The 18,113-nt window shown below is 32.2% G+C and overlaps 2 protein-coding genes and 1 long non-coding RNA gene across 3 annotated transcripts; 2 read left to right on the forward strand and 1 right to left on the reverse strand.

The window, feature by feature from the left end:
- Window positions 1-1,564: 1,564 nt before the first annotated feature.
- On the forward strand, window positions 1,565-4,424 carry LOC146909779 (Glycosyltransferase family 61 protein). The gene is made up of 3 exons (XM_085722835.1): window positions 1,565-2,175; window positions 2,294-2,371; window positions 2,933-4,424. The coding sequence occupies exons 1-3, from the start codon at window positions 1,959-1,961 to the stop codon at window positions 4,255-4,257; spliced, it is 1,620 nt and encodes a 539-aa protein (XP_085578961.1). The 5' UTR covers window positions 1,565-1,958; the 3' UTR covers window positions 4,258-4,424.
- Window positions 4,425-6,402: 1,978 nt separating this feature from the next.
- Window positions 6,403-13,551, reverse strand: LOC146909780 (P-loop nucleoside triphosphate hydrolases superfamily protein with CH (Calponin Homology) domain-containing protein). Its single transcript, XM_085723628.1, has 19 exons — window positions 13,311-13,551; window positions 13,026-13,183; window positions 12,721-12,870; window positions 12,157-12,412; window positions 11,453-11,556; window positions 11,272-11,355; window positions 10,620-10,721; window positions 10,311-10,382; window positions 10,101-10,182; window positions 9,903-9,998; window positions 9,631-9,804; window positions 9,412-9,518; window positions 9,064-9,244; window positions 8,757-8,916; window positions 8,404-8,654; window positions 8,131-8,294; window positions 7,363-8,003; window positions 7,082-7,266; window positions 6,403-6,778 (listed from the first exon to the last, which is right to left on the reverse strand). The coding sequence occupies exons 1-19, from the start codon at window positions 13,384-13,386 to the stop codon at window positions 6,705-6,707; spliced, it is 3,117 nt and encodes a 1,038-aa protein (XP_085579754.1). The 5' UTR covers window positions 13,387-13,551; the 3' UTR covers window positions 6,403-6,704.
- On the forward strand, window positions 7,100-11,782 carry LOC146909781 (uncharacterized). The gene is made up of 3 exons (XR_015017774.1): window positions 7,100-7,234; window positions 7,523-8,923; window positions 11,436-11,782. It is a non-coding gene; the product is annotated as an uncharacterized LOC146909781 (long non-coding RNA).
- Window positions 13,552-18,113: the final 4,562 nt, after the last annotated feature.

The raw sequence follows: 18,113 nt of genomic DNA on the forward strand, positions 1-18,113 counted from the left end.
TTTTTATAATATGTGAGAGATAAAAAAAAACATCATTTTCAACTTAAATTTTTTCTTTTTGGCTTTGTGTTTCATGACCCATGATTTTTTTTAGAAATGATTACTTTTGTATTTGGGGTATAAGTTAAGAAATTAAAAGTGTAAGTTTATTTTTAAAAGTTATGCATTTAATGTCTAAAAAGTTATATTTTCAATATAAAATTTATTTGTTATTTTATTTTAAGTTCATTAACTTGTGTCTTTAGTACACAAGTTAACATGACCGATGTTTTTTTAAGGGAGAGATAAATGGTTTTTTTTTGTCAAGTAGCCTAGTCACTAGATTCACACACATTATGAGTGGAGAAGTGGGGAATCCAAGGTTCGAACCCCGACCCCTGCACAAATTATCCTGGTAGCTACCAACTGAGTTACACTTACGGGACATGTTAACTAAGGTCTCCGGGGCACTGGTTAAGAAAAATTAATATAGAAACTTTGTATTGGGAAGTGGTGTAAAGTAAAATGTTCAACTTTATGAAAGTCAAAAAATTGTTGTTTGATTATGAAAAAATTATATTTTTACTTCCTTAACTAGTGTCCTAGAGCACTGGTTAACAAGGACACTAGTTAACATATGTAAGTATTGGTGTATTTACCGTTATCATAAATATAAAGCGGAAGTTATTGATTTGAGAATGATGAAAGCAGTAAGGGCACATGTTAATGAGGCAAAAGTAAAAATATTTTATTGTACTAATTTATTTTAATTTAAATTTTATACTTTTGATTAATTGAATGCACAAAATTTAAGAAAATATTTCTATTATTATGTTGCTTGACAAATGTCCTTAGGGCACAAGTTAGCATGACTCAAAGTTAAACGAGTCACTCATTTCAATAGATTCATTCATAGAGAAAAAGGTGTTTGTAGAAAGACTTCCTCTCTTTTATTTTTGTGGGACTTGATTTAAATAAAATAAATGAAGGTTGTTTAAATGGAATGATATAGAATTAATGATGAAATCTATTTAATAATTTTTGCTAAAGTGGTGCATTGGAGGAATTAGATGTCTAGTATATATTGACAAAAAAATTTATAAAATGGATGATTTGAAAGTGTAGAATTCATTTAAGCATTTAAAAAGAGGAGTTGTTATTTTTTTCTTCTTTGGTACAATAAATAGAGGTTTTTTTTAAAGTAATATAATGATTAAAAAAAAATTATCTTTTAAAATAAATAAGAAATTTTTCCCCAACAAAATTGAATAAGAAATCTGGTGTTCAAATGCAACCTTATCACACACATACAATATAAGCAAAAAAGACCAACAAAAATTAATATATTTGATTCAAAATTTATACAAAAAACATCAACTTATGTTGATTTATTTTTACTTATATTTTAAGATGGATGAAATATGAGAAATGATATTTGTGGACCATTATATTTTTCATTTTTCTTTCTCTATTATTTTTAACCATTGAAAAAAGAAAAAAAAATTATCATAAAAGTTATCTTAAATGATTGTTTAAATATCACTAATCATAAAGTATATATCTTTGTTAACTAAGACAAACTCATAACATTTAAACAAGAGAGAAACATTAACCAATAACAAGTGCCTTAAAAATATTTATTTGCTAAGTAGGTCTTAACATAAATATGGTGGAAATGAAGTGTAGTCTAATAGTATATATTTGTGCGCGTGAATGAGCCAACCAGCTAGGAATGAATGAAGTAACGTAAACAAAAACACATTGGTCATTGGTGTGCTGTGCCAAATGATGTTTACGTGTCTGAGCAATACCTTCCTTTCTTCCTAGCATAGAAAACCGAGTTGAGTTCCCCCAACTTTGAAACCTTTCCTTCCTTTTCAAACTTTTTCTTCTTTCTTCCTTCCTTTTATTATTCTTTATTTCTCATAAAACCAAACCTCACTTTCTTCCAAAACCTCACAAACCCTTCACCTTCCAAAATGGTACATCACCACCGTTACCATCAACTTAGAAAACAACCAGAGTATATCAAAGATGAAGAGTCACAGAATCATGTCATAGATTGTTCTAGCTCTGTTTATAGCAAAAGAACAAAGCCAAAACTATTGTCTTTTCTCTTCCTCATCACCTTTCTCTCTTGTTGCTATGTTTTTGCACCTTTTTTCCTTGGACCATCTTTTTCTTTATCTATTTTGTGTAAGTATCTCTTATCTAAACCTTCTTTCTTCAACTACTACTGATTTGTTGTTTTTATTTCCTCTGTTTGTCTTCTACTATTTTGCTTTGTGTTGATTTTCTTTTCTTACCTTTTCAGATTCTTATGGACCTGAAAATGATGCTAACCAAGATGGTGTTGATATACATGCTTCTATATGCTCTTCAGTTTCTACTGGTAAGAATTTATTGCTCTGCATGTTCTGTATGATTTTTTCATATATTCAATTTGACATGTTCAGTCTAATAGCAACCACATAAACCAAGTGGTTGGGACTACAATCAGTTAGGAGTTCAATTCTTAGCTCGAACAATTTTTGGTCAGATGATACTTACCTTCTCAGGATTACCTAACTTCGGATTACTAGAGCCTCTTTGGCTTAAGAACCATTGTATTAACACAAAAAACATAAATTCATTATAATGATTTTCAAGGGGTTTATCCCTTGGAATTTCCTTGCTTCTTATGCCTTAGAAGTTCTTGTGATCAGTCTACTTTTTGGTCTTAAATCAGACCCTGATAATTCGGAGTTTGGCTGTAGTAAGTAAAGTCTGACCAAGAATTGTTCCAACCATGATTCAAACTCGTTATCCCAAACAATTCAACTTTAAATTAAGTAATTTATCTGAATGGTTATTTTCCATATTCTAATTGTTTAACATTTTTCCCCCTTATATATTGTTGTTTACTCTATATTATTTTCTCGAGATATTCATTTTTACTTCCTTGATTATACAGGAACCATATGTTGTGATAGAAGTGGTTACCGTTCTGATATCTGTGTGATGAAAGGTGATATAAGAACACACTCTTCTTCCTCTTCAATCTTCCTCTACAACTCAATAAGCCACAACAATAACGTTTCAAGGACTATTGAAGCTAGAAAAGGTGAAGATGAAGAGGATCAAGTGCTCCAACATGAAAAGATAAAGCCCTATACTAGAAAGTGGGAGACAAGTGTCATGGACACCATTGATGAATTGAATCTCATTTCAAAGAAGGCGAATTCGCCTAGTGTTCAAGGTTGTGATGTTCAACATGATGTTCCAGCAGTGTTTTTCTCGAATGGAGGCTACACTGGCAATGTGTATCACGAATTCAACGATGGAATCATACCTTTGTACATCACTTCACAACATTTCAACAAGAAGGTTGTATTTGTGATACTTGAATATCATGAATGGTGGATCACGAAATATGGCGACATCCTTTCTCATCTATCTGAATTTCCACCGATTAATTTTAGCGAAGATAATCGGACTCATTGTTTCCCTGAAGCCATTGTTGGTCTCAAAATTCATGATGAACTAGCCGTGGACTCCGCATTGATGGAAGGTAACAAAAGCATTGTTGATTTCAGAAACCTTTTGGACAAAGCTTATTCGCCTCGGATAAAAGGACTAATTCAAGATGAGGAAAGAGAAGCACAGGAGAAATTGCGACAGCAACAACAAATCTCTTTATCTCCATCATCGGAATCAGAAACCTCACAAGGAGTGCAAGAAATTGCACGAACGAAACCAAAATTGGTTATTGTCTCTAGAAGTGGTTCAAGAGCTATAACTAATGAGAATTTGCTAGTGAAAATGGCAGAGGAAATTGGTTTTAAGGTAAAAGTTTTAAAACCTCAAAAAACAACAGAATTGGCCAAGATTTATAGAGTACTAAATGAAAGCGACGTTATGATTGGTGTTCATGGAGCTGCTATGACACATTTTATGTTCATGAAACCTAAATCTGTGTTCATTCAAGTTGTTCCTCTTGGTACTAATTGGGCTGCAGATACTTATTACGGCGAACCTGCAAGGAAGCTTGGTTTGAAATACATTGGCTATGAAATTCATCCTAAGGAAAGCTCTTTATACGAGAGATATGATAAAAATGATCCTATTTTGAGTGACCCTGAAAGCATTAACAAGAAAGGGTGGGAATATACAAAGAAGATTTATCTTGATAGCCAAAATGTTAAATTAGACCTTAGAAGGTTCAGGAAAAGGTTGCATAGAGCTTATGAGTACACAGTTCTTAGGTTAAATCTGAACCTTCAACACCAACCACTGTGAATTTTCCCATTCCACGGTTTCATTTTTTTTTTTTTTATGAATATTCTTTGATGTGAAAAATATATATTTTGTTTTGAAATGTTTAATGTTCTTATGCATATAGTGACAAGCTGAAATGTGTATACTAGGATATCTGTAATTAAAAGCTGAAATTTGTTATTCTGTCATTTTTGGCGTGTTAATACTTGTTCAACATTGTTTACTTCAAATTCTCGAGAGGTTAAGGTTGATGATGATGTGTGCCAAACTTTTAGAAAGAGCAAAGTTTTTTCTTTCATTTTGTTCGTACTTCAATCAATAATTGTTGGCATTGAGTTAGGCTGGATAAACTTTTCATGTGTACTTACAAAATGAAAAAGATGCATTTGATTCCAAAGTAGTGTTCCTGTATAGCATATGGGAATATGAAAAGGTACGTCACAACAGTTCAAAGCTGTCGTAAAATGAAAAGGATGTCTTTGATTCCAAACTTGCATTCCTGTATAACATAAGCCAAGCCAGAAGGCACCAACCAGGATATGTCACCATCCAAGACATGAACTATTGTGAAATGGGGTAAAGATCCTCTCCATTTGTAATTTGTTCCATTTGTTGTAATTTGGAGAGAGATAGACACAAAAAAAATTAATGATGGTGGGATCCACTTAGTGATATGACCCACCACTTATTTTTTTGTGTCTATCTCTCTCCAAATTGCAACAAATTGAACAAATTACAAATGGAGAGGATCTTAACCCTGTGAAATGTGAGGTGAAATTCTAAAATCCTCTCACAAATTATCATCATCGTCTTAACAAGCACAATTAATTGGAGATTATGCAACAATTCACTAGTTGTAAGATACTGAAGATCTATCTACCTAGCTTCACAGGTTTATAAAGTGCAACACAAAATTATTTTGTACTTAACAAAGTTGCTTCATTCATGGAACTCAAAAGTATGTGACATTTCTGACATGTGCTAACGTTATCCTCGAGGATTGTGTACTTAGTTTGTGCATGTGATGATACCTTAGTCAAGACATCAGTGTATCTGAGTATGGCAAGTCCATTATCCACATGTGACTTGTTATAGGACCACTATCCGTTATTATGAACTATGAAGGGATGGTACATATCTTGTTACCACACTATACCATAGATAGATACGGGTAAGAAAAAATTTAAGTTTCATTTAAAGAGTAAAATAGATAATATCACCCGTTAATAAATAAATAAACAAAATGTTAATTGTACTAATGATAATTAATGGACTTAATATCCTTCAAAAAAATTAATGGACTTAATATAGTAGTATTTTTATTAGAAATTATGTGGTCAATTTCTAAAAAGTCTTTACAAAAATTTCAACATAAAATTTTCTCTTTAGGGTTCCTTAATAAGTACTCTTATGCTTATTTGTTAGCGAGTTTGGAGGGAAAGGGAGAGGAGAACTTTGTGAAAAAAAATGAATGAGCAAATGGAAGAAGAAGAGGAAAATGGGAGGGTGGGACTTTGATGGGTTGATTTTTCTTCATAATACAAAACTCTCTTCGTTTGGGGGAATTTAAAAATTGTATCGGAGGAATGTTTAGAGGGCTTATACGAAACTTCTCATTTTAGAATTTAGACGAGTCAAATTCAATGGATATTATTTTAATAAAGTGAAAAATCAATGAATAATATACGTATGTATATTATTCATTGATGGAATGTTATTCAATGAATCATATACGTATGTATATTATTCAATGAATAATATACATACCAAACAGTCATCAGAATTTATAGGTTTCTTAACTAAATCGTACAGTTTAGATGGAATGTTTTAGCACACATGTTCTATTTTACATGCTAGTGTAATTATACAAGTGCAAAATGTAAAGACGAAAACAATTTACTCAAAATATACTAAATTAAAGTGAATTATTAAAAATTAATTGATTATGGTCAATTAACTATTTTTTTTTTTGAGGGAGGTCAAGTTTCAGACTTTTACAATTCAAGGTAAAAAATAACATCAACAAAAGAATTAATGTAGTATTGGTCAGCTACATGTATTAGTCACATTTACAATTCTACCAACCTAGATATCCTTTGTATTTGTTTGCATTTTCGACCCCACAATAGTAGTAATTGTAACATTTGCATTGAGAAACATTGCTAATTAACCCTGCATCATGTGAAAATGATAAATTGAAAATTTCAATTTTTGTGTTTATTTGTCACAATTATTACAAGAATCCCCCTTTTGAAAAGTAAGGTAGAGAGCCTCCTTGAAATTTTATATCTAGTATCTACACTGACTCTCTTGCAATTTTTCACTTCATATCTCCCTCCCCCTATTTCTAAAAAAACAAAGGCATCTTTGTTAATGTGAAAACAAAAACTCCAACCAAATTGGAGCTTGTCCTAAACTAGAGTCAGTTCTAGCCTTGTTGGTGTGCTTCAAGTAAAAGCACCTGTTGTCTATAGCCACCGTTTCGAAGTCTTGCTTTCTGAACGAACAGGAGGAGGCGTTCTAGCATTTCTCTCTGTCTCATCTACATATGTCAAACCAAAAACAATCATAGAGTTAGTACATTAGTATTAAGAATAAAGGCTCAAAATGATGTGTGACAAAATTTATTTGACTTATGATAATCAAAAGTATTAATTTAGTCTTAAAAATCTCAAATATCGTCAATTTAGTCCTTGATCAGGACTATAATAATATCTTCGAAAGTTATCTGACATAGGACCAATGTTTGAGACTTTTGAGGATCAAATTAGTACCGTTTCATTTTTCAAGATCAAACAAGTCTCAGTGAGAAATGAAAAATGGCAATTCTGTATGATTAACTTACAGGCTACTGGGATTGGCTTCCCTCCAAGAGAAGACCTTCGCGAATTGTTAGGCCCGGATGGTATTCCTGTTAAAGATTGTCTCCTTTTTGGCCTCTCACTAGCTGCTATTGGCGACTTTATCTGACTTCCATAAGTGCTGCTTCCCTTGACAGGTGACTTCACTTCAACCATAATTTGTTGGTTTCTGCATATTTTCAAAATAAAAGATTCAGTAAAACACCTGAAAACATTTGTAAAAAGGTTTAAAAACACCAGGTTTAGAAGCCTAAAGAAAGCATACTTCTTATCAGGTCCATTAATCAGTTTCCCAATTGTTCTCAGGGATCTTCTAAACTGGGACCCTTTTCCATTTGTGCCTATAACCTTAGCTGTTATGGACTCAGCAATGTCACTTGGCACAATTCTGTTTGAATCATTTTTATCTAGCATTTGTGCTTCAGGTGTTTCAGGTAGATCATGTGGGTGAATTTGGACTACTTCACTATCAACTTTTATACACCTCTTCTGATACATGTTCGTAGGACTTGGAGGAGCTTTGACATGCAACTCTGACCTGGAATTGCCATTGCTTAATTGGCCATTTAGCTTTGACACTGCTTCTGGATCTTGCTGTGGACGATCTTTCTGTTGAGATATTGGCTCAAACTGTAAAGTTTTGTTTACACATGCCGGTGCTTTTTTGACAGTTCTTGGACCTTCCAAGCTTAGTCTTCTTGAACGGGCTATATAAGAAGGTGATTTAGCTCCATTTTTATCATCAGCTTTCACAGGTTTGTTGGTCTTTATTCCGCTGCAATTCTCAATACTAAGTCTTCGTGGGCGCAGTGGAGTTTTTTCGAGCGGAGTGTCGAATTCTTTAGTTCTATTGAACATTGGTTTTGAGTTTTCCTTGTTTGCCAATGCAATCTTAAGGTTCTCAACCTAGTATCCATAGCAAAAAAAAAAAAAAAAAAAAGAGGAAGTTAAACACCCTATGATACCAGGTTAACGAGTCCGATTCTTAGTCTCCAAGAAGTTAAGATTTAAGACTTGAAGTAAATATTCTTACCTGTGCTTTAAGTTGCATAACCTCACTGGTTTCTTTGTTCATCCGGGCAGCCCCAAGATCCACAGTGGAAACCCTCTGAGCAAACTTCAGAGTACTCACTGTTTCACCAAAGGAATCTGCTTCGGGACTCATATGCGCAAACATTAATGTTTTAGCATGTCCACCTACAATGCAAAAATTTCCAGAGAAAACATTAACATGATGTCATATGGTGAAAAAACCAAGGTAGAGTCTCCAAAGCTTTTCTTTGACATAATGGACACAAGTGTGTACCTAAGGAGTCCTGCAAAAGAAGTGTGAGTTTGCTGTTCCTGTAAGGAATGTGAGAATTCTTCTGAGCCAGCGCCGTGATCACATCTCCCAAACAGGAAAGAGACTTGTTAATGTATAGCGCTTCCTTTAGTCTATCTCCTGTGACTTCAGATTTGTCTACTCTTTCACTTCCGGCAAGGTCTACTAAATGAAGGCAACTGCGAATGCAGTTCCCGGATGTATCTTTGCCACTAACATGCACAGTAAGTACACTGAGACACATTGGAGAGTCTTATCAATAAGTGCCTAAACCAAACAAAAGCATTACAGAAAGGGAAATACGTCATTAGCACTCCTGAAAAGTGAAAACTCACCTGTGTGAACGACTACTCCTATTGTTGATTGCAGTAGAACTGACAGCACGGTTAACCTCTCCAAGTTTCATGAGGGTCATAACATCCGTTGTAGAGTTCACTGACCGCAATCTAGCATCAGGAAGGCTCAAGCCATCATCGTTGCAGCTCCGGATCTCTAATGTGAGGTTAGTTAAGGAAATAAACTACTTGCAAATGGTAAGATCAAAAGACTAAAAATAAAGCATATTTCTCCGCCTTATCTTTAGAACAATAGTATGAATATATTTCTGACAATATTTATTGAAGAATGAATATGAAAAAGGATATTTGTTTTCTGTTTTGTCCTCTGCAAGTAGATCTCTTACTTGTTCATTGTAAATCTCGACCATTTGGACATAAATTTCATACTTTATGTTGTCCTTCCTTTCACTAGACATTTGAAACAAATCATTAAGAGCCAGATAATTGATTCCCATATCCTTGGATGTTCCTCCTGAAGGACCACTCTGCAACATGAAAAAAAAAATTAAAATTTAGATGGTTTGAGCATTGGTCAAAGGCTAAGATAATGATACAAAAGAACAAATAATTGCATATATCTTATTTATAATTGAATTTAAAACAGATCTATAGTGTAACTGAAGATAAAGCAAAATTAAATCAAGTATTTTACCATTGTGTGAGTCTTCCCAGATCCAGTTTGACCATAAGCAAAAATACAAACGTTGTATCCATCCATCACTGATCTAATTAATGGTTGAGTGTCCCTATAAACCTCATCTGAGTACAAAATAGTAAATTTCAACAAAGAGATGGATAGAGAAAGAGGGGGGATAAAGTCGGTCAAATGAGTGTGCGCAAATTTTAGACTATGTAGCTTTTAGAACTCTACCTTGGCCAGCTGTTGGACCAAAAATCCGATTAAACTGAAACAGTTTTCTTCCATCTTTTAGTGTTTTTGATGGATCTAAAATGCACAGAGAACCGTCTTCCCCAATGAAATCAACTACAGTCTTGGATTCAGCCCTGAATGTAGGTCTGATTCTGCAGTATACTCGAATGTTGCCTGCATTTTGCATTTGAAAAGGTAGGTAGACGAAGATTACTTGGAGATCAAGGATAGTAAAAAAGAAAATGACCCTTTAAATCTAGAAGTAAAAAAACCTTTCAAATCTTGGACCATGTTGTATAGCTTTCTGTTCTCTTCGACTACTTTTTGATAGCCAAGAGCTTTGGTTGACATCTCATTAACTTGACAACCTGGGTTCATGAAATAACACAAAACCATTAAAAACTATCTCTACTTTTGTCAATATGATGTAAAAGACAAGAAGCTTTCAAAATTAATGGCTATTCATATACCTATATCTTTGAAAAAACTCTGAAACTGTGATTGCATCTCTTCAAACTCATTCTTAATTTTCAACTTCAATGCTTTGAGATCCTGAGTGAACACGTGATTTACAAACATTGTCTCAAAACTGCAGGCTGTTTCATGCTTAGACTAAATATATATGCTATAATATCTCAAAAATGCAATAGAAACCTATTTAAAGCTGCACAAATGCCTACCTGAAGTTCTTTTTTCTGTATATCTATGAGATGCTTGTGGTTGCAAGTGCACTTTCCAGAGCAAGCTCTACACTGTATGAAATGCACATTGGCTAAATTAGTATTCAAAATTGAGATAGATGATAGATGCACCTCATTTTTTTTTTTTACATAAATGTAGTAAAAAGAAAAAAATGGAAACATTTAATTGAAATTTCTTTTAGATTTCGAAGTAGGGAAATAATTCGGAAAGCACACAACAAGTCAAATGATCAATTAAAATCTTTATTTGAAAAAAAATATATATATTACAGGAAAAACATATTGTACCTTGGGATTTTGACGTGCAGAGAAAGTGTCTGATTCTGTAGGTTTGGAAGTGAAATGAGGTGGTAAGCTACTCCCTTCTTTTTTTAAATTCTTTAGTAGCAACTGTTTTAGACCAAGAAGTCTTATGTTATGTATCATAAGAGAAAAGCAAGCAATCCTCACATGGGTTCACAATATTTAGATTCACAATATTTCATGAAAAAAATCCTTTTTAAAATATTTAGATTGCTTCTCCTAATAGAATGAGCATAATGGAATAAGAAAATAACCCTTATGTATATCCTTTCATATGTTTTTACTCAAAATGTTCAAACCAGATTGGTTTGATAAACATGATTTGTAGATTAAGGGATTGTTTCTCCGCATGATTAATGAATACAACATTTGGTATATCAAACAATTAATTAACTCTGACCACAGCATTGGTTCTTGAGCGTAAAAAGACCACAAACAACATACATCAAGAGTTATAATATTGACAAAGGCATTCTTCAGCCAAAAAATAAAAACCAAAGGATGATTGTTCTCAATTATTTATATTTATTAATTATCATCTTAACCTAGCATAATTTGCAGCATGAAGACTGGTCAATTATATGACTCATTATGAATTAGCACCAAAAAGGATAACTTTGGAAAATCTCCAACTAACCTCAGGGAACTTCATAGATGGCTGTTCCACACAACAACCAGTCAAAATCTGATTAAATAGGTCTATTCGATCCTGCAGTAAAGACTAAATAATGATTAGGTGGAAGACAAAACACTCATCTGCAAACTAATGTTAATTAAACACATTTGTTTACATGATTACAGGTACAAATTATGATTACCAGGTTTCCATTACGAAGAGAAGCAAAAAGCTTTCCATCGATATTTTCTTTGGCATCAAGCATACGGTCAACGAGCATATTGGCAAGTGACTCCACAGTTTCTGCTGCATCCAGTGAAGGTAGTAGCAAGAATACAATTATTAGGGACACAAGGTCTGACTAGATATACATCAAACAATATACACCTATGTACAAATGCTTTTTAACGAATTGACATAGAGTAGAGTATCTTAACTTGTGTTCCTTTTCCAATAATTAGAAGTTACTGAATAAATCATGAAAAAGGTTAAATATTTATATTTATTTGAAGTAAAAAATTAGCCCATGATGCACACAAGTCCAAAATATTTTCATCCTTTAGTTATTTGAGTTTAGGTTTGAAAACTTACAAGGCAAATGAAAAAAAGTCAAAAAGCAGGAACTTTTTTAATGGAACATATAGCATTTGCTCGTTAATGTATTGAATGTTGTGATTTCCAATACAAACTTCCCGTGTTATGGTTTGAAAACATACAATTAAGGTCTCCAGCATTCTGAACTAATATTCCTTAAAGTGCAAAATGTCAACTGGCAAAGTCTGATCATTAATATTACACTGTGCAGCTAGCCATCAGCTAAAGGATTAAAATTCAATAGAAATTTAAACTCAATTCAAATTCAAACCAATGAATCAGATACTAGTGAGTAAGATTGAGAAATTGAACCTTCTTGTTTTTGAACATTACTCTCAGCAGGAGGCTTTATTTCCGATGTTGCAGACAAATCCAAACGCCTACATGCATCAGAGGGTAATGCAGTAGTGGCTTTTTGTTGCAATCTATTGATTGATTGCAAAACTAAAGGAGATTTTGAGCGTTTGCTGGATCCACTTTGATTGCTCATCTGCTTCGACTCATGAAACCATTTAAGTGATAGAATACAATCAACAATTTTTCCTGCAGAACCATTCTCTACACTTTCCTGAAAAACAAATGACCAACAATATACTTGTTCAAACACACTAATCCAAAACCAAAAGCCTAATAACAACAAGATATATCAAAGGCTCATGACCACAACCTAGGACGCAATATCAATAATGTCTCAATGACCACAGCTCAACCTCAATTTAGGTCACATTTGAAGAATGACAACACAGCCCATCATTTAAACCCTGGTTTTCTAAATTTACCAATAAAGCACTACTTTTTTCTCACTACACTATTTGCACATGAAAACAATCATTTTGCTGTGTATAAAGAAAATTTTATAATTCATAAATAACTTACCCTTTCAAGATCAGAAGCTTCAAAAGCCGGAAGCTTTAATTCATCAGCCGCGTTCAAAAAATTGCGCACATTTTCAAAATACTGATATGCAGGTAAAGGCTGAGAATCCCAAGCAAGGGATTGTTGTAATGGCACTTGAGTATCAACAACCTAACAATATTAACATCACATAAAGGTAAGCATTTATGACAAAATTAAAATTCAAATGTCAAATTCAAACAGTCAAATTTCTCAATTAAAACATTCCATTTATTTTAAATATGCAATTAATTATTAATCATTCCATATAGAATCAAATTCAATACCTTAGGTACTGCTCCAGGATGAATCTTGTTAATGGCTTTACAAAGAATGAGACCATTTCTCAAGCAAGAAACAAGTTCTCTCTCAGTAGGTTGATGTGATATTCCAAGAGGACCCACTTGGTTTTCAAGCCATTGGGTTGCTTCATAACGTCTCAAAGCTACAAAATTCAAATAAAAATTCAATAAAAAAAAAAAAAAGACATTTTTTTTTTTCATAATCATTCAACATTGTAACATGATATAAACACAAAAGCAGTAGAAACATTGTAAAACAAAGAAACTAACCTGCTTCTTCAGCTTTTCTTGAAGACATTTTGAAATCATGAAACCCATTTCTTGAACAATTCTCCATCATGATCATCAACAATCAACAACAAAAAACAACAATTGAAGAAAAAACAAAGAAACCCAAAATCTTTTTTCTACAAAATTGAGAAAGAAAATGATGATCAGAGAAGAAAAGTTAAGATTTTTTTGTTGGAAGCTGAAGAATGAGAAGAGAAAAAAGGAACTTTTTGAAGTGGGTGGGTGAGTTGTGAGAAGTGTTGGTTTAGGGGAGTATTATGCTTTGGTTCGGGTTACGAACCTGAGGTATGGTTTTGTAACGTTATTATGGTTTGAATTCAAATTTGTGGGACACGTTCTTGGGCCCGCTGAGTGAATGATCGTAACCCCTCCGTTTTGTCAACTCATCATCTAGTGGTGGAAAATTATGGGATTGTCCTAATCTTAACATTCTCCTTATTAGTATATATAGGATATTTATGGAAATAAAATCTTTTTGTTATTTTAGCTTAAATAATAAAAACAATTGATGATGAATAATAGATGTTGACTGTATTTGCTTTAGTGTATATGTAAAGTTTAAATCGTCAATAAGTTTGACAAAATTAAAATTTTTTTTTTCTTCTTTTAACTCTTTGGTTCTTGGAGGGAGGGCTTTGGTAATCTAAATATGAAATAAATTTGAGTCAATAATTGTTTCACAATGAACCAAGTTCTGATTCTTTCGAAAGATTCGTCTTTTGGTGAAACTTATTAATTAATTGAGTTTAATTGCTTTGTTGAATTAAGAGTTGTTTTGATGATGAGAGTTGTTACGGATTATGATTATGCAATGAATGTAAACAAAAAAATGGTAAATGTGTATTCGTCGATTTCTTGTAATAGACATTCGTAAAAAGCAGTATTTTCCTTTGACAAAAGACTTTAGAGCTTCAACAAAATTATAATGTAGCATTGTGATTTTGTCAATCTCGGTTTGATTTTAAATATCAACTTAAAATTTTAAACTTATTGGCAAGGCTGATCCAAGGGAGTTGCAAGTAAGGTGGCATCTTGGGCCTCAACTTTTTTTTTATTTACTTAATAGTTTTTATTTTATTAGTTTTATTTATTTTATCCACTCATTAATTTTGATATTATTAATTGATTCACCTTTTTTACTAGATTAATTAATTCATTTGAAAATTTAAAAACCATTTCCTAAAAAAAATCATGACAGTGCATATAAGGTTGTAAAAATTATTTCAATTTGAAAAGTCTTTAATATTTTTTGTTGTTTTTAAAGGAAACATATCCAATTTTGCTTTATTATGCATCAAAAGTTGATGGATCAGCCCTGCTAATTGGGTCTTAATATAAAAAATGATTTAATTATTGATTTTGAAATATGATTAGAAAAATTATTATCAAACATCTAAGGGTTAATAATGTCTTACCCCCTGTAATATATGACACTTTTGGTTTTTCTCCTTGTAAAAAAAAAAAATTGGATTTGATCCTTATAAAATGAAAATTATTTGGTTTTGGACCCTGAGACATATGACTATACATTTAAGCTGACGTGGCACGCATAGTCACATATGACTATGTAAAAAGGATGGCGTGGCACACTCATTTGGCATTTTTAATTATTTTCCATTTAATTTCTTTTTTACACTTGTTTTTTATTAATTAATAATAATTTTAAAAATCAAAATCAAAAACACCATTCATCTTCATCTCTTTCTCTTTCATGTTCATCATCAAACTTTTCATCTTCATCATCAAATTCAATCAACTCAATAGAGAAATTAAAATCAAATTTAATCAAAGATGAATTTAAAAATACATGTCGTAAATTTAACCCGGTTGCAAAAAAACAAAAACTTAATCATGGACAACAACACTTACTCAATATTATTTTCTTTTTAAATCCGAAACAAGTGTCATGAAGACATTTGTTAGCATAACTCAATAATCTCTCTGTTCTAAAATACATGTCATAGTCAACTGTTGAACACGTCAATACACAACTTTTGTCTCTAACGATACTAATTCTGCAGTTGCATTTAACTGTGATATGAATCCATCCGGTGGAAGGTTGCAAAGCAACTCTGTTGTTATGGCTTATGGGTCCTACTTTCGTCGCTTCCCTAATTCAACACTGTTGTGAGTTTTCTTCTCAAACTTGAAATTATAGGTTTAGGACTTATAAGAATTAATAACTTTGTTTTGTTATTATTTTGAAAATCGGTAAAACATGATTAACACACAATTTATATTCGGTTGTAAACTTTTTTAAACCTTTTTTTCATAAGGTATGTATTTTCCCTAAAACAAAACATTTATGGTATGTATTTTAAATAAACCTTTTTTTACATTTTTATGGTAGGTTGTTTCATAAACCTTTTTTTAAAACTTTATGGTATGTATTTTCAATAAATATTTTTTTATACAATTATGTTATGCATGATTCATAAACCCTTTTTAAACTTTTATGGTATGTATTTTCCATAAACATTTTTTAATCCGAAATCATTTATGGTAATCTAGATCTGCTACGTAAATGTAAGCGCAACAAAACAAAAACTTAATCATGGACAACAACACTTACTCAAAACTCACAAATTAGATGTTTAGGCCCCCGCCAAATAACATCTAAAATGGCCAATTGTAAATTAACAATTAGAAAGTATATTCGGTCTTCACAATATTCTAGGAGCAAATATATTATTTCCTAAAATGTTTATGACATATATTTCAAAAGTACGGCATAACAAACAGACAATAGCAAGCTTCTAAAAACACACGCCTTTTGGACAACAAGTTACGTGAATAAAATCTTCAAGGATTTGACGCAAAAATATAATTTTCCAAGATTGCGAAACACACCTGGTATAAAATGTCGTACTAATATGTCTAGGACATCTAGTTCAACATCTTGCTATAACAATTTGTTTTAACAAAATGTGGCCAACACAATATAAAACCAAACACCTTTCTTATTTTCTTTTCCATTCCTTCGTCGTCTTTTTATTTATTATTATGTTTTATGAGTCCAACCTTTTTTTTTCTTTTTTTTCTCCTTCTTAAAACTCTGACTTTTATACCCATACAAATATAATACTTATACTTAGATTCTATTTAAACTATCATTTAAAGTAAGTTGTTAGTGAAGTCATTTGAATCTACTTTTTAGTTTGATATCCCAGCTACCTTATGATAAAGCTTAATGGATACTATAATATTGATATGTACAATTAAGTTTAAATTAACTTACCATCATCTAATTTGAATTTAAATTAAATTTTAATGTATACTATATATGTAAAACTTTGTACTTAAAACACAGAACACTTAGCAGAGTATTTGTGCAACATACAAATCTTATACTGGTATTATAATATACTTTTTAATTTTCATAAGAAGTAATTTATTATGAAAACTAAAGCACCGAAAATCCATCCAATGGAAGGAGAAGAACAATAATAATTGTATTTCATTATTTAAATCCAAATGGACATAATGGTTACAATGCACCTATCCTCACACGAAGATGGTGCATATAGGCATCAATTTTATGATACTTTGAGACTTGTCGGAAGGTTCAACTCAATTGACGGCATTTGGAGGTGGTCAACAGACAACATGAATTTATTTTGTAATTCTTTTGAAAAACAGAGGTTAACGTGCACTCGTCCTTCTTACGTCAATTCAGCTGATCTTACCAACTTTGATGATGAAAATCACAACAGAGAGCTCTACACAAGAAAAGGGGAAGAAGAAATGTGCTCTATTTGTAATGATAAGGTGATAGATTCTATCTTCAATGCAACCACATGTTTTGTTATGATTGTGCATACAAAACTTAGATGATTAGTACTAAAATGTGTCCAAGTTGTCGACTCCATCTCCCAAACGCTTTCAATGATATACAATGTTTGTTTGAAAAGTTAAAGGGTGTTGTAGAGGATGCAGTTTTCCTTCAAACTTAAAGATTTTATGCCAAAATTATGATTTTCTCATCGTGTATAAGGTCGATTAAAGGGCTCTTAGTGGGTATGCACTTCCCTCAGTGATTTGTGATGGATGGATGAATTCAGTAGAGGTTATACAAAACTTTTTGAACTCAGCAACAAGTTTTTTACTGCTGCCATTGACAGCCCTCACCGGAGATATCATTCTTCACCCTTATTCATCAGTGTTGATTGTGGAATCCGTGACATCGAATGTAAAACAATTTATCTACACGAGTCACAACTGAGGGTGTGTTAGTCACCGTGCATAAAATAATGTATATCGCCTCTACTACCGTGGAGCAATTCATCAACAGAGAAATTTATTTAAATTATGAAAATTACCACGATAACATGTTTGATGATGACAAAGACTTTGTTGAACCTGTGATCAAAAGCAAAGTAAGGGTCATTCTACTGCTTACAGAAGTAATGATGTTTATCATGAATGAAGATCCAGGAGAGGAGGCTGAGGAAATGGAATTCATTAACTAAGAGTCAGATTGCTGGAAGTGAAAAACTTGTTGTTGAAAGAATATTTACCATTTGGAAAGATCTTTCCACTATTATGCATTTTGTTATGAACCATTTTGTAATGTCTTTTGTTAGCATTATCTATGGTATTTTGGTATTTTGGTAGTTTACTTCATATAATTGAAGAACCTGGTGACTTTAGATCTTGGTTTCATATTCCTACACTTTATTACTTGTTTGATCACTTAATAGAACATCAGCATGGTCTTATTCTTTGTTGTTAAAAAAATATATTGTACTATACTTGATGATGCTTTGGACTTACGAGTGTAAA

Source organism: Medicago sativa, chromosome 7, assembly GCF_051527215.1.
Source record: "Medicago sativa cultivar Bolivia chromosome 7, Bolivia_mono, whole genome shotgun sequence".
Classification (NCBI taxonomy): Eukaryota; Viridiplantae; Streptophyta; class Magnoliopsida; order Fabales; family Fabaceae; genus Medicago; species Medicago sativa.

Coding starts and splice junctions, on each gene's coding strand:
- LOC146909780 (XM_085723628.1), bottom strand. CDS start 13,386: ATGATCATGATGGAGAATTGTTCAAGAAATGGGTTTCATGATTTCAAA. Junction 11,557..12,156: donor TAATGTTCAAAAACAAGAAG/GTTCAATTTCTC, acceptor CACTGGATGCAG/CAGAAACTGTGGAGTCACTT. Junction 8,295..8,403: donor TCTTTTGCAGGACTCCTTAG/GTACACACTTGT, acceptor TTTGCATTGTAG/GTGGACATGCTAAAACATTA.
- LOC146909779 (XM_085722835.1), top strand. CDS start 1,959: ATGGTACATCACCACCGTTACCATCAACTTAGAAAACAACCAGAGTAT. Junction 2,176..2,293: donor TTTTTCTTTATCTATTTTGT/GTAAGTATCTCT, acceptor TTACCTTTTCAG/ATTCTTATGGACCTGAAAAT. Junction 2,372..2,932: donor ATGCTCTTCAGTTTCTACTG/GTAAGAATTTAT, acceptor TTGATTATACAG/GAACCATATGTTGTGATAGA.